Below are 14,396 nucleotides of genomic sequence, written 5' to 3'. Positions count from 1 at the left end.
ATGCAGTGCCCTCTGCTGTCCAAGCAATACTACTGCATGCCGCTGAAGTGACTTTTTATGATTTATGCAAAGATGTAATTACAAAATACATTTTAACATAGCAAAAGCAAAATTGAGTAAATAGGAGGAGGTATGTGGAATAGTAAGGGTGTTTTTTTTTTTTAGGTGTAATTTCATTTATTTTTGTGGATTATATTTGATGTGTGCACTTCTGTAGGTAATTAAATGAAAAATACTAAGACAGAATAAAAGCATCACTCTTAAATTGCGTCAGATTCTGAGTTATTCTTCCTCTCAGTGCTTTTAAATTAAATGATGTTTACGCATGTTGAGCACAATTGCATGAAAATAATAACAATTATTATTTTTTAAACAATCGTCTTTCACTGATGACGTAAGAAGCTGGTTGCTATGGAGCCTGTTTACTTTTTAAAACTTGTCCCGAGATCATCATTTCTCTTCGAGATATTGAAGGAGAAGCTTTGCCAAAACGACTGCTATTGAACCACACAAGCGACCACCGAGAAAATTACCACGACGATCTCACTTCACTCTTTGACAGTTTCATCGCAGAAAACGTAAATAAACAGAGATTTAAAGTCATTTATAGACCGTTTTTCTGAGAAAATGTGGACTGACGGACTCCAGAGTTCGACGCAGTATGCTACATTAGAATATAGCTACATGCTAGCTTGGCCAAATCTTTAACGGGTGACTTTTTACCGTGTTTAATTGTTTAAAACCAATTTGGAATAATAATGTGTTGCATATTGCACAGCCATGTATTGAGTTTTAGTGCTTAATCGAGTTTATTGCGACATTGTGGCAAAAACATGTATTCAGTCTTCGGTTAAATAAAGTTGTTTTGAATACAGTTCAACAGAATTTATTCCTAAACTGTATGGTGATATCTGCAGATGTCTGGTGTGCCGTCTCACCTCCATGACCACATCTACTGGAGCAGAGAGCCCGGCAGGAGCCGGGACAGACCCCAGGCCAGCAGGGTAAGCACTCGGCTCTCTGATACTTGGTGTGTACTGTGTGTTTTATGTAGGACACACTCAGTAAAAAGATATGAATATGAAAAATGTAAGTGACTAAGGGAAAATAGACTCTCAAGTCATGTTTGTGCCACTGGGTCAACCATGATGTAGCAAGTCACAGAGAGCTGAAAGTTTGAAACCCTTCACCTTCAGAGAGATCTTTAAACGATTATGTTTGGAAAATAGATATTTTCTTTGTTATTCGATAAACAGCTTATTTGCATTTTGGCTGAAGGGGAATCAGTTAGAGTTTGACTTTGGAAGTCAGTGGAGATATGATAGAGTGGAACGATCTGGTTCAGCAATGCACCGACTTGCACCCCTCTGGAGGAGCCTCAGCTGATCTGTGAGGCTTGTTCATGTGAAGATAAAATGTAAAACATGAAGCTTCTCCTGCTGGAGACATGGTGGGAGACAGATTGTCTCCATGTTCCCACCCTGGGATAAAACACGGTCCTACAGCTCCTATCAGGGAGTCTGCAGCCCTGAAAACTGAAATCTCTCTGGGTGTGAGGAGAAGAAGGGCATCCACTGCCCTGCATCTCGTCCAGCAGACATATCATGTAAAGGTAAGTCACAATAATCAAATGAGGACATTGATGGATCATCATGTGTGGCACCAAAGGCAAGACATCTGTCCACACAGGAGATTCAGCTGCATTCCCACGAATTATCTCCGGTGTTGCAGTGGCAGCCAGTCACGTCACAGTATCCCTCTCCTGGGAGCAGCAGAAACGTTGAAACTTTCTCTGGCAGCTGACCCACTGACTTTGTCCTCCTGCAGGTCTTCATGCGCTGCCTGGATCACGACCGATCGTTCGGCCGATCGTGCGTTTGGTTCCACCTCGGTCGGTGTTTTGCGCGGAGCGCTCAGTAAGTTTGATGTGTTGCTGTGATTTCAGAGGCCAGTGGGGGTGCTTGTACGGTGCGTAATCGTGGGAATTGGTGTGAAAATGTGTGCTGGAGCGTCACAAGTCTGATTCACTTCATTGTTTCCTTTAGCTAAAGCCTACAGATCAGGCTTTAGGAGGATTTCCAGGAAATTGTTTGGCTGAGGTGATAAAACCAACACAATCATGAAATATGTTGCGTTTTCGGTTTTCCTGTTTCACTTCAAGAAAATTTAAAAAAGTCTCTATCTGTGGGAGGGACTGAAGCTCTTGAATGCCAACCAGGTGGCCAAAAAAAGTTAATTTAAGTTTTATAGGATGTGCTGCAGTTGCTCCTGCTCTTGCAAGGAGACTAATAAATAACTCTGTTGAACTATTGCTTAAGTTTTCATGGTTGTTCTATACTACACTGTGTAGCAGTCATTCAAAGATAATATTGACCAGTGCTAATCCTTTCATGACGCCATTTTGAAATACAGCGATCAATTCAGTTGAACAGGAAACACAGATGAAAAAAACACTGATGTCACAGCAGCAGTCAGAAAGGAAAATGACTCAGCTAGTTTGACGAGGTCCCTTACTTTCTCCCTAACAGTCTGCTGGGAGCAGGAAGAGACCGAGGGCGAGCAGCTCCGGAGGCTCTGAGGAACCTCCTGCGAGAAGACTGCGTGAGGGAGCTGCTGTCCTGCCTGACCAGAGCTCCAGCCCTCAACCCTCCACCTCTTACTCTCAGCCCTCCACCTCTTTCTCTCAGCCCTCCACCTCTTTCTCTCAGCCCTCCACCTCTTTCTCTCAGCCCTCCACCTCTGCCTCTCAGCTCTCCACCTCTGCCTTTCAGCTCTCCACCTCTTCAGGCTATCCTGATTCTGATTCTTCTGATTCTGATTCTTCCTTTCAGCTCTCCACCTCTTCAGTCTGTCCTGATTCTGATCCTTCTGATTCTGATTCTTCCTTTCAGCTCTCCATCCCTTCAGGCTATTCTGATTCTGAGTCTTCCTCTCAGCCCTCCACCTCTGTCTCTCAGCCCTCCTCCTCTTCCTCTCAGCTCCCCATCTCTTCCTCTCAGTCCTCCATCCCTAATCGATTGTACATGTACATGTTCAGTTTTCTCTACGGCCTCTCCGGGCGCCATGCAGCTGATCTCTCACCCTCTGTTCTCATGTCAGTTGCAGTGATGTTTCTGGAACGGATGATGGACAGTCCATACACCCGAGAGATGTGACCCTCCTGCCGGAAACCAGGCCAGGTACACAGTTCACAGTTCTTTTATCTTTAATTCATTTACAGAGATTTAAGTCTCTAATTGTTGTATAGATTTTTGATCGGTTTTAAGTCTAAAATTTCTTCTCAATTTGTAGACATGGATGATGTACAAGCCAGAGGTGTGGACCCCCCACTGCTAACAGGCCGGGTGCAGAGCTCCACAGCTGGAGCGACTGAGCTGCACCAGTACCACACACACACACACACACACACACACACACACACACACACACACACACCAAACAAAAATATAATGCACTTTATATAAGTTTTTCATTGCTTTTTAAGCCTCCTTTTTCCTTTACAAAAACAAAAAAAAACGAAAAAAAAAATCCTCCTTTGCATGCATTTTAGTTAAGTTTTCTCTCTTTCATTACTTTGTAAATAAGTTTTAATTCTTTCATTGCCTTTAACTGTAAAGATAAGTTTCCTTTTACTTTTACAAAAAAAAACACCAAAAAAATCGTCCTTTGCATGTGTTTTAAATAAGTTTTCTGTCTTTTATTACTTTATATATAAGTTTAAGTCTTTCATTGCTTTTTAATTTATAGATAAGTTTCCTTTTCCCTTCACAAAAAACAAAACAAAACAAAAAAAAGAAAAAATCCTCCCTTGCATGTACATTAAATAAGTTTTCTCTCTTTTATTACTTTGTAAATATTTTTTTATTCTTTCATTGCTTTTAACTTTAAAGATAAGTTTCCTTTTCCCTCTACAAAAAACAAACAAAAAAAACTTCCTTTGCATGCATTTTAGTTAAGTTTTCTCTCTTTTATTATTTTGTAAATACATTTTAATTCTTTCATTGCTTTTAACTTTAAAGATAAGTTTCCTTTTCCCTCTGCAAAAAAAATGGGGAAAAAATCCTCCTTTTCATGTATTTCAGGTAAGTTTTAACTCTCTCATTAGTTTTCAAACCAGTTTCATGTTTTTCATTGCTTTGTAGTTTATAGATAAGCTTCCTTTTCCCTCTACAAAAAACAAACAAAAAAAAACTTCCTTTGCATGTATTTTAGTTAAGTTCTCTCTCTTTTATTATTTTGTAAATACATTTTAATTCTTTCATTGCTTTTAACTTTAAAGATAAGTTTCTTTTTCCCTCTACAAAAAACAAACAAACAAAAACTTCCTTTGCATGTATTTTAGTTAAGTTTTCTCTCTTCTATTACTTTGTAAATACATTTTAATTCTTTCATTGCTTTTAACTTTAAAGGTAAGTTTCTTTTTCCCTCTACAAAAAACAAAAAAACAATCCTCTTTTCATGTATTTTAGATAAGTTTTAACTCTCTCATTAGTTCTCAAAACAGTTTTTTTACTTTAAAGATAAGTTTCCTTTTCCTTTTACAAAAATACACCAAACAAATCGTCCTTTGCATGTATTTTAAATACATTTTCTGTCTTTTATTACTTTATATATAAGTTTAAGTCTGTCATTGCTTTTACTTTATAGATAAGTTTCCTTTTCCCTTAAAAAAAAGAAAAAAAAGAAAAAAATCCTCCCTTGCATGTACATTAGATAAGTTTTCTCTCTTTTTTTTTACTTTATAAACAAGTTTTAAGTCTTTCCTTGCTTTTTACTTTATAGATAAGTTTCCTTTTGCCTTCACAAAAAAATCCTCCCTTTCAAGCGTTTTAGTTAAGTTTTCTCTCTTTTATTACTTTGTAAATAAGTTTTAATTCTTTCATTGCTTTTAACTTTAAAGATAAGTTTCCTTTTCCCTCTACAAAAAACAAAAGACAAAAAAAACCTAATTTGCATGCATTTTAGTTAAGTTTTCTCTCTTCTATTACTTTGTATATACATTTTAATTCTTTCATTGCTTTTTACTCTAAAGATAAGTTTCCTTTTCCCTTCAAACCCCCCCCCCAAAAAAATCCTCATTTCATGTATTTTAGATAAGTTTTAACTCTCTCATTAGTTCTCAAAACAGTTTTTTTTACTTTAAAGATAAGTTTCCTTTTCCCTCTACAAAAATGGGGAAAAAACCCTCCTTTTCATGTATTTCAGGTAAGTTTTAACTCTCATTAGTTTTCAAACCAGTTTCACGTTTTTCATTGCTTTTTACTTTATAGATAAGCTTCCTTTTCCTCTACAAAAACAAAGAAATCCTCATTTGCATGTAATTTAGCCCAAACAAAGCTTTTATATAGAGCTGTTAGTAGTGAATGGTCAGTATACTGAGTCAGAGTCAGAACCAGCAGTCTCAGATCATCTCAGCCCGTCATGAGAACTGTCTCTAATGTGAATGGTCATTTTGATATGAGTTTTTATTATCCAATGCGTGGTAGTTAAGATATTGTAATGAGATTAATTGAGTTTATATGCAACATTTAGTCCTGAAGTCATGAGCAACAGGAAACATATTTGCATGGGATATTGCCAGAGGGTCCATGTTAGGGTGGGTTTAGACCCTCCTAAACATCATAATGAGCAGTTGCACTACTAATAGTAGCAGTATATTAGTTTGATTGTATTTGATGCACAATCTGGTGAACAACCAATACAAAGTTCTTTTCAGACTATTTAAACTGTAAGAAATAAAATATACCAGTTTGAACCCTTTCATTCCATTTTAGTTGGTAGTTGGTTTAGTTGGTGGTAAGTTTAACCTCTTTCATTCTTCTTTAGTATTTGGACAAGTTAGCCTTCAGCAATGTGATTCCTTCTGCACTTTCTTAGAAAAACTGCATCATCTGAATATATAAAGGTAAAGGTAAGTATTACAAATCACTCACCCCAACTCTTCACATTTATTCTTCAACCTGTGATGGCCCTAGTCCTTAGGCCAGTATCTGTGTTGTCCCGTTTCCCTCTTCCCTGCCTGTGCTCCTCTTTTCAGATTCTTCCTGATGGTCTGGCCCTGCCCACCTTGGCGAAGGATTGGTGTCACCTGTTTAGAGTGTTTATAAGCCACGTGATCCCAAGACAGCACTCTCTCTCCCTCCTGGAAGGCTGGTGCCATTTTGGGCTCTCCATTTGGGTTTTGTTTGGGTTGTGATAATGTTTAGATAGCTTTGGTTCATGTTACATAGTTTAGGTTGGCACCCACAGTTTCATTGCACCCAACATCCATCTTTCACCAGTCACTTTACACTTCATAATCTGCTTATGGTGAGTTATCTTTAATAAATGATTTGTTTACTCAAGCAGTTGCTATGTGGACATCCCTTCTTTGTTGTGCTCCTGACTGAGCTGGGTTTAAACAGTTTATTTCCTCAAACAATTTCCTTAAAATTTTGTCTTTTTAGATATCAAGGGGGAAAAAAGAACTATAGTGGGGGATTTGTTAACAACTTGTTGATGTTTAGTGTAAGCTTGAGTATCTTTAGAGATCAATGGGCCTCCAGGGCTCACAGCAGCCTGCTTTGTTTGTCTGGCATTTGGAAAAACATCACGACTATAAAGTGATCACAGTCACAGACCTCAGAAACTACTTAGTTTGTCACTATTGGACGGAGAGAATTCTGTATTGTTGCACACATATACTCACCAGGGGCTGAAATAGGTACTATTAGATGTCCCAGATGGGCTTCACACTGTCCTTTTGGCAAGTGTAGGAGTTAATACCATGTTAGTTATAAGTACAGCGGGTGAAGGTGTTAACAGGATTGTGAAATTGCTGAAATACACTATATTACCAAAAGTATTCGCTCACCCATTCAAATGATCAGAATCAGGTGTTCTAATCACTTGGCCTGGCCCCAGGTGTATAAATTCAAGCACTCAGGCATGCAGACTGTGAAACAAGACATTTGTGAAAGAATGGGCCGCTCTCAGGAGCTCAGTGAATTCCAGCGTGGAACTGTCATAGGATGCCACTTGTGCAACAAATCCAGTCGTGAAATTTCCTCGCTCCTAAATATTCCACAGTCAACTGTCAGCTCTATTATAACAAAATGGAAGCGTTTGGGAACAACAGCAACTCAGCCACGAAGTGGTAGGCCACGTAAAGTGACGGAGAGGGGTCAGCGGATGCTGAAGCGCATAGTGCAAAGAGGTCGCCGACTTTCTGCACAGTCAATTGCTAGAGAGCTACAAACTTCATGTGACCTTCAGATTAGCCCAAGTACCGTACGCAGAGAGCTTCATGGAATGGGTTTCCATGGCCGAGCAGCTGCAGCCAAGCCACACATCACCAAGTGCAATGCAAGGCGTCGGATGCAATGGTGTAAAGCACGCCGTCACTGGCCTCTAGAGCAGTGGAGACGCGTTCTCTGGAGTGATGAATCACGCTTTTCCATCTGGCAATCTGATGGACGAGTCTGGGTTTGGAGGTTGCCAGGAGAACGGTACATTTCAGATTGCATTGTGCCAACTGTGAAATTTGGTGGAGGAGGAATTATGGTATGGGGTTGTTTTTCAGGAGCTGGGCTTGGCCCCTTAGTTCCAGTGAAAGGAACATTGAATGCTTCAGGATACCAAAACATTTTGGACAATTCCATGCTCCCAACCTTGTGGGAACAGTTTGGAGCGGGCCCCTTCCTCTTCCAACATGACTGTGCACCAGTGCACAAAGCAAGGTCCATAAAGACGTGGATGACAGAGTCTGGTGTGGATGAACTTGACTGGCCTGCACAGAGTCCTGACCTGAACCCGATAGAACACCTTTGGGATGAATTAGAGCGGAGACTGAGAGCCAGGCCTTCTCGACCAACATCAGTGTGTGACCTCACCAATGCGCTTTTGGAAGAATGGTCAAAAATTCCTATAAACACTCTCCTCAACCTTGTGGACAGTCTTCCCAGAAGAGTTGAAGCTGTAATAGCTGCAAAAGGTGGACCGACATCATATTGAATTCTATGAGTTAGGAATGGGATGGCACTTCAGTTCATAGAATGAGTAAAGGCAGGTGAGCGAATACTTTTGGTAATATAGTGTATGTGCAAATTTTGTTTGCAGGCCTGTGCACTACATATCTACAACCTGCAGGTGGGGCTGAACGGTTGAAGGCAGAGGGAGCCCATATCAGGTACCAGCACACCTTCCCAACACACTTCTCTAATCAGTAGTCAATATAACTGTCAACACTGCGTCTCATCGTGATCAGACGGAGCCACATGGAGCTTTATTAAATTAATGGATAATGCAGAGCATTGCCAAGGAGTTTAACAAGTATAACTTTTACAAATAATTCAGTTTGGAATACATTCATTCTGGTGAACATGGAACTGAGGAACTGAAAATCAATATTTTAATAGTAATATTTAATTTTAAATGCTATGATAATGTCTAAATTAAAAGGAAATCCTCTAAAGCAGAACATGTTCTAGATGTAACCCTGCTAGCACACACTTAATTCAAATAAGGGGTCGTTATCAGGCTTCAGCAGACCTGTATGTAAAACCTGTATTCTGCTTAACACTCTACCAGAATCTGTGTAGCAAAAGTGTAGTAGACGCAGACACATGGCACAAAGAACGAGGCAACCAAACACAGGGTCATTTTATTCCATTTATTTTCTAGTCTTACTTTCACTGCTTACCTTTTAAATTTTTTTCTCTTTTTACAATGAAATTATATTTCCCCCCAGGAACAATTAGGATTAGATCATTTAGGGGATCTTCAAAAATAATATACAGCTGTAACCAATACTGTTATAATTTATACATTTATCTTTGAAAATAGGAATAAATTTAAACTTTCTCTTTTCTACAATATTCTCTTTTTGTAATCTTCCCTTGTCACATGATGGCAAGCCATGCACTACTACAGTAGTGATGTTTGTGCCTTGAGCAAACTTTCTTTGGACACTGGAAGTGAGCGTGTGTGTGAGAGAGAGAAAAAGAAAAGTTCACAAAATGACAATTCATATTTACAAGTTTCGGTTTTCATCATTTATAATTTAACAAACTGACAGTCACGTGGTCAGTGCTCCCCCCCACCCCAGGGCTCATCGTCAGGTTAGTTTAGAGGCAAAGTTTGAGACACAGAGGCACAGTGTTTAGACTAGCAGGCCAGTTCTCTTGTTTCCTTTGTGGGGCAAGCTCAGAGTCTGCCAATTTAATAACTGAACAGGAAAATGTTACTGAAATCACGGACCCTGATAGATAAAATGATTAGTTTGAGTTCAGAACAGCTATCTTTGGTCACTTGGAAAGCAGAAATTTGGATAAAGTGCAATCGCTTTCTTCCGCTCTGCGTTTGTCAGTTCTGTGGTCTTATTATGCTGTTGCCATGTTGGTCCACAAACTATCTGCCAAAACCAGACACTCGGATATGAAGCATGGAGATAATTAAGTGTAGTATAGCCTGCTGTGTTCAAGTGTCATCCAATTTCTTCTCTGTAATGCAAAAAAAAAAAACCAAAAACAAAAAAAAAACCGATTCGTTACTACAAACAATGATGTATTAAATCTGTTGGGGCCGCACTAGAAAGCAGGAAGCTGCACTCAGCAAGCCTGAGTATGAGGTTTTTTAGGTGTTGCGTGTTCACATGATGAGGTCTGGCAACCTGCAACTCCACTGATAGAAATTATAGCATATGATTTGTCAGTCAAAACATAGGTCTGAATCAAGAGATATACAATAAAAAAAAATAGGTGTTTCCATGCACGACCGGACTCCATCTGGGGAAGACAGCAGTAGAAACTGCAGACTCGGCCACGTATCGTGAAAACCCTGAAGAGGTCAAAGCACCGTCAGCATCATGGAAGAGTGCAGCGACCTCGACAAACGACCACTCTGAGCAGGTCACATTCAAGCTTCTTTTCACACGCGATGCAACCTAACCCCATAAATTCTCCCGCAGATTCAGTCACCGTGAGTCAATCTCCCACCATCGTGAATTTGAAAAGAAAAAAAAAAAAGTACATTTTCAGCAGAACAGATCACAGAGTGAGTTGTGTCAAATGATGAATAAATATATGCATGTTATTCAAAACAAGGAAAGAAAAAAAAAAAACAACCTCCCAACAGATACTGTACACGCTACATGCTAGAGAATAATACAGGCAGCTGTCTCTCAGCTTAAGACAAGGAGAGGAAATGTTCTTTTCCTTCCGACTATAAAAATACCTAGAATCTAGAATGAGTGTAGAAAAAACTTTACATGTACAAGTCATTTACATCCAAGGCCATTTTTTTCCCCCATGGAGTGGCAGGTGAAGAAGAGCAGTGACGTAAAGGTGAAGAGGGTGAAAAATAGCAATTCTTCTTAGCTCATTGGTGCAGAACGCATTGTCGTTCAGACAAGAAAAACAACCTCCACCCCCCCGTTTATCCTTCAACGTTAAATCCATCAAGATGTCTGGTAGGTGAATCCGACACTTGTGTCCAGTTTGAGTCTGAAAGAGTAGTGTGAGATGGCTGCGCGGTACTGATGAGCAGTCCAAAATCTGTCTTCGAAAAAGCAGATGTTGCTCCAGCGGAGGAAATACAGAGCAGGTGTGTTTCCCTCCACCAACGTCCACGTTCGTTCCGAGCATTATTGCTACCAAAGTCTACCACGTTCTTTCAGTTTTACATCTGGAGAAAGATACAACTAGCCAGCAGAAAAAACAAAGCTCACAGGAACTCCTGATGGCTGAAAAAATACAGTATGTAAATGAAATTAAACTCACCCTAGGACATGGCTGCTATTCTCGAATATTTCCAATTTAAGATGGTAGAAAAATTAGCGAGATGTGTTTTTCTTACACAGCGTGAGTGCGATGCAGCCAACGCGTCAGCAGCAACTAACTCACGTCTCCATGCAGGCTCAGAACTGTCATCATTTACGATTTGATCCCTTCAAAATGAACATTTTCTTCTTTGATCAACAAAAAAACAAATCAAAACAAAACTTAGTGCAAAGTACAACCATTTGATTATTCACATACAACTTGTCAAAGGTCAGCATTTTTACCAACAATACATCGCTTGTGCAGCAAAATAAAAACAAAAAACAATGGTTGGTTACCTGGATAATTTTGCTCCCCATCACTTTCACTCAGCAAGAGAACACTGTGGTCAGGTGGACTGTACTTACAAAAAAGGGGGGGGAAGAAAGAAACAAAAGACTACAATTCCCAGAATTCCGCAGTTCCCTTCATGCTTACTTCAAGTGTTTGAGAGTTAACAAAGTGAACCTGTGAGAGGAGCACGTGATATCAGTTACAGCACCCAGTCTACACTTAGTGAGATACATTTCTTTTTTAAACTGAAGGTTTCCAGCCCACCTGACCTCTGGGACCCTGTTTCATTGTAAAAAAAAATATATATCTAAATAAATATGAGATGAGGCAAATTATTAACCACCAAGTTCCTTCATTCGAGACTTTGAAGTTTTGAAGCTTGCGTCACCAGGCTTTTTACAAAACCTTATAACACAGAGCAACAAAAACGAAAGGATATGTCGAACACCTCAAACACACACACACAAAAACAAATAAACCCTCCGTGCATTTCTCCAACCTCGACCTCTAGAAATGTCCCTCACTTGGGTTCGAAACCTGGTTAAAAAGGACACGACACACTGTTATAGGGGGCTGGTCGGCAGCACAGCAAGCTCTAAACAATTTAAGACGAATTCAAAAAGAGAAATCGCTGCTCCGATCTCCTGACCCGTGCTTCATACGGCTTTTTCCCCCCACACGTGGCGAAAGCACGATTCAGCCTGGTTCAGGAGACCACAGCCCCGCATACTTCCATCATCCCAGTCACGCTCCACTGACTGAGCTGAGCAGGAATAATTAATACTTTCCATCACCTTTTGTTTAAGGCCTTTCGGTACTGTATAATTGTCTGATGTTTTTTTTTTTGTTTTTTTTTTGTTTTTTTTTTGTAGCTCAATCAAACATTGACACGTTGTTTCTGGAAGGGGACGGGAACATTTTCTACTCTTTTAAGACGCAGACCTCACACACACATTTTACACATTCACTCACTCAACCACCTGGGGGAGACTTGGGTCCCTCTGGCCAAATAACATGGAAGTCACCAGAACCCAAGTGTACTCAGGAGGGTTAACACACACACACACACACACACACACACGTATAAGCACATACTCGAGGGATATCTAACTGAAAATTGCTTAGCCATGGACTTCTTAGAAATCTTAGATTCTTCTCTTTTGGGGGTTGAGTGCGTTGTAGTTGTTGCTGTTTGTCAGAATATGTTTTAACATCCTCTTCTTGGTTTTCTTTCAGCCAAGTCTCAGCTATTTTTAACAGCCTGAGGAGTCACTGTGCGTGGCTGCGTGGTGTCTATTTGACCTCAAGGATGGAGGGGTTGGACTCCATGATGGCCACAATGATTTTGTCAATGTAGTCCTGGAGTCTGTAGTTGATCTCTTCCTGTTTATGGATCGCCTCCATCAGCTGGAAACAGAGAAATGGACATCAGTGGAGATAAAACACTCAATTCGAGTAAAGGGGAGCGCGTTTGATGAAATCTTTTCCAAACCTACCTCTGACCGAGACACAGAGTTGATCTCGGCTGCGAGGGAGTCGGAGAAGGAGGCCGACATCAAGTTCTTGGCTCCCTGGATGCTCAGGTTGATAATCTGGCCGTTCAACTCGTCGTTCTGCTCCTTCAGGTTGCGGTTGTCCTGGTGAGGTTAAGTCAAACGTAACGCATTATAAAATCAAAGACTGAATGAGGAAACGCTGTATAAAATAAAAGACAGGCTTGGAGTGTGTACCTGCTTGAGTCGTTTTATCTCCTGCTCCAGCTCGGCCTCACGGGTGCGGGTCTGATATTCCTGCAGCCCGGCGCCGGGTGTGCGCCCTCTCTTTGCTTCAGCCTCCAGCTTGTACAGCTGAAGATGCTCCAGCTGTTTACGCAGGTCTTCAATGAGCTGAGGAACAAAAACAACAAAACTGAGTATTAGGCAAAAATACTTGATTAGACATCATTTAAACAGGAGCATTTGACACTTGCCAGTAGCGTTGTCAGAAATGATGACGAATTATTTTTCTCTTTTCTTATCTCTCGCCTCATTTGCTCCGTTTTTGTTTTGGTGTTGCAGATCATTAAAGACAGCGAGTGCAGAACCTCCACAACCGAAAAACAGCAGGAGAGATTTCTGGAGATACTTAGCATTCGAGACAAATCAAACAAGGCGTGTCAAGCCATGCTGCAATCCAGCGCTAACAAAAGGTGCAAGCACAACAACGTGACGCAAGCAAGGCAACTGACCTCTATAAAGAATTTCGAGGTGTTAATTTGAGCTCCTGTTTCAACATCACCACGGCATTAAATAAGACGGCTCAGTATACTGCCGTTTGAATTTCTCAAAGTTAAACCAACCGCCCTCAGAATACGAAAATACTTCGAGTATGATCACAGCTAAATTCATTTAGATGCCGCGGTTTTAAAACACACATTGCTATTCAAAGAGTTGTGAATACGGTAATTGAATTATTTTTAAAGGCCTGATTAAAAGACAGAATTATGAGTGTTTGTAAAAGAAAAAGAAAAAAAAAAAAAGGCTTTTCTGTGTGCAGCTTTGCATGTTGCAACTCGGTCAATGCTTTTAAGAGCTTCTGCATTACACAGCTATTCAAATATAAACTTTTTAAAACTTTTTGCTGGAGGGGTGCCTTGGATATGTCTTTTTTTGCAGTTAGAGTATTGTGACAGTACATGCCAGTGGTTGTCATAGCAGTTTTTATCATGACGGTTCAAGCTGAAATGTTGACTTGACAGCTGACCTCCTTTTTTGCACAGCAAGAATGTGTTCCATAAAGTGAAACACTTCTGAGGAGGAAATTAAAATCGAAATAACAATCTAGAAAACTGTATTCCACAGAAAAGACATACAAAATATTCAAAATCAAGGTAAAAGAAAAGTAAATAAAAAATACTTTGCTGACTGTTGATTAATCAGGTTTGTAACATCTGACTTGTAGCACTAAGAGGCGCACTTTACCCTAAATATCAGCAACGAATGGCTCAATTAGTTAACAACTATCCTGTATCAACAGCAGTACGGTGCATTATGATGACTTTGGCTCTCACACTGACGTTGTCTAACTCAACCCTGTACTGCAATGTTTTGTACACAGAGGACTGCTTATTTTGTACACAGAGAAACCAGCCCCACCTCCTGAGTGGACTCCTTCTCCTTCTGGCTCTGGTGGCGCTCGTGGCTCAGCTTGTCAGCCATCTTCCTGCGGGTCTCCATCTCCTCCTGCAGCCTGTCGGACATGGCTTCAGTGTCATCCTGCAGCTTCCTCTTCTCCTGGAAAAAAGGATTGAAGAAATGGATGAAGAGG

General features: G+C 40.3%; 2 protein-coding genes and 1 long non-coding RNA gene across 3 annotated transcripts in view; 2 read left to right on the top strand and 1 right to left on the bottom strand.

The window, feature by feature from the left end:
• The first annotated feature begins 441 nt into the window (after positions 1–441).
• LOC119009420 (lysine-rich arabinogalactan protein 19-like) lies at positions 442–3,435 on the top strand. Its single transcript, XM_037080676.1, has 5 exons — positions 442–578; positions 918–1,004; positions 1,828–1,916; positions 2,529–3,179; positions 3,292–3,435. The coding sequence occupies exons 2-4, from the start codon at positions 918–920 to the stop codon at positions 3,106–3,108; spliced, it is 756 nt and encodes a 251-aa protein (XP_036936571.1). The 5' UTR covers positions 442–578; the 3' UTR covers positions 3,109–3,179; positions 3,292–3,435.
• A 38-nt stretch (positions 3,436–3,473) lies between these two features.
• LOC119009421 lies at positions 3,474–14,309 on the top strand. Its single transcript, XR_005071732.1, has 4 exons — positions 3,474–6,309; positions 8,098–8,167; positions 13,148–13,278; positions 14,187–14,309. It is a non-coding gene; the product is annotated as an uncharacterized LOC119009421 (long non-coding RNA).
• rab11fip3 (RAB11 family interacting protein 3 (class II)) overlaps positions 8,637–14,396 on the bottom strand; it is a 35,856-nt gene continuing 30,096 nt past the window's right edge. Inside the window, exons 11-14 of the mRNA XM_037080673.1 lie at positions 14,225–14,362; positions 12,821–12,976; positions 12,587–12,727; positions 8,637–12,497 (exon numbers count right to left, since the gene is read on the bottom strand). Coding sequence (XP_036936568.1) covers positions 12,384–12,497; positions 12,587–12,727; positions 12,821–12,976; positions 14,225–14,362 — 549 coding nt within the window. The 3' untranslated portion in view covers positions 8,637–12,383. The remainder of the gene's footprint in view (positions 12,498–12,586; positions 12,728–12,820; positions 12,977–14,224; positions 14,363–14,396) is intronic.

The sequence above is a fragment of the Acanthopagrus latus genome, chromosome 20, assembly GCF_904848185.1.
Source record: "Acanthopagrus latus isolate v.2019 chromosome 20, fAcaLat1.1, whole genome shotgun sequence".
Classification (NCBI taxonomy): Eukaryota; Metazoa; Chordata; class Actinopteri; order Spariformes; family Sparidae; genus Acanthopagrus; species Acanthopagrus latus.
The sequence above is the reverse complement of the archived record's forward strand: the minus strand, read 5'-3'. Positions and strand labels throughout refer to the sequence as shown.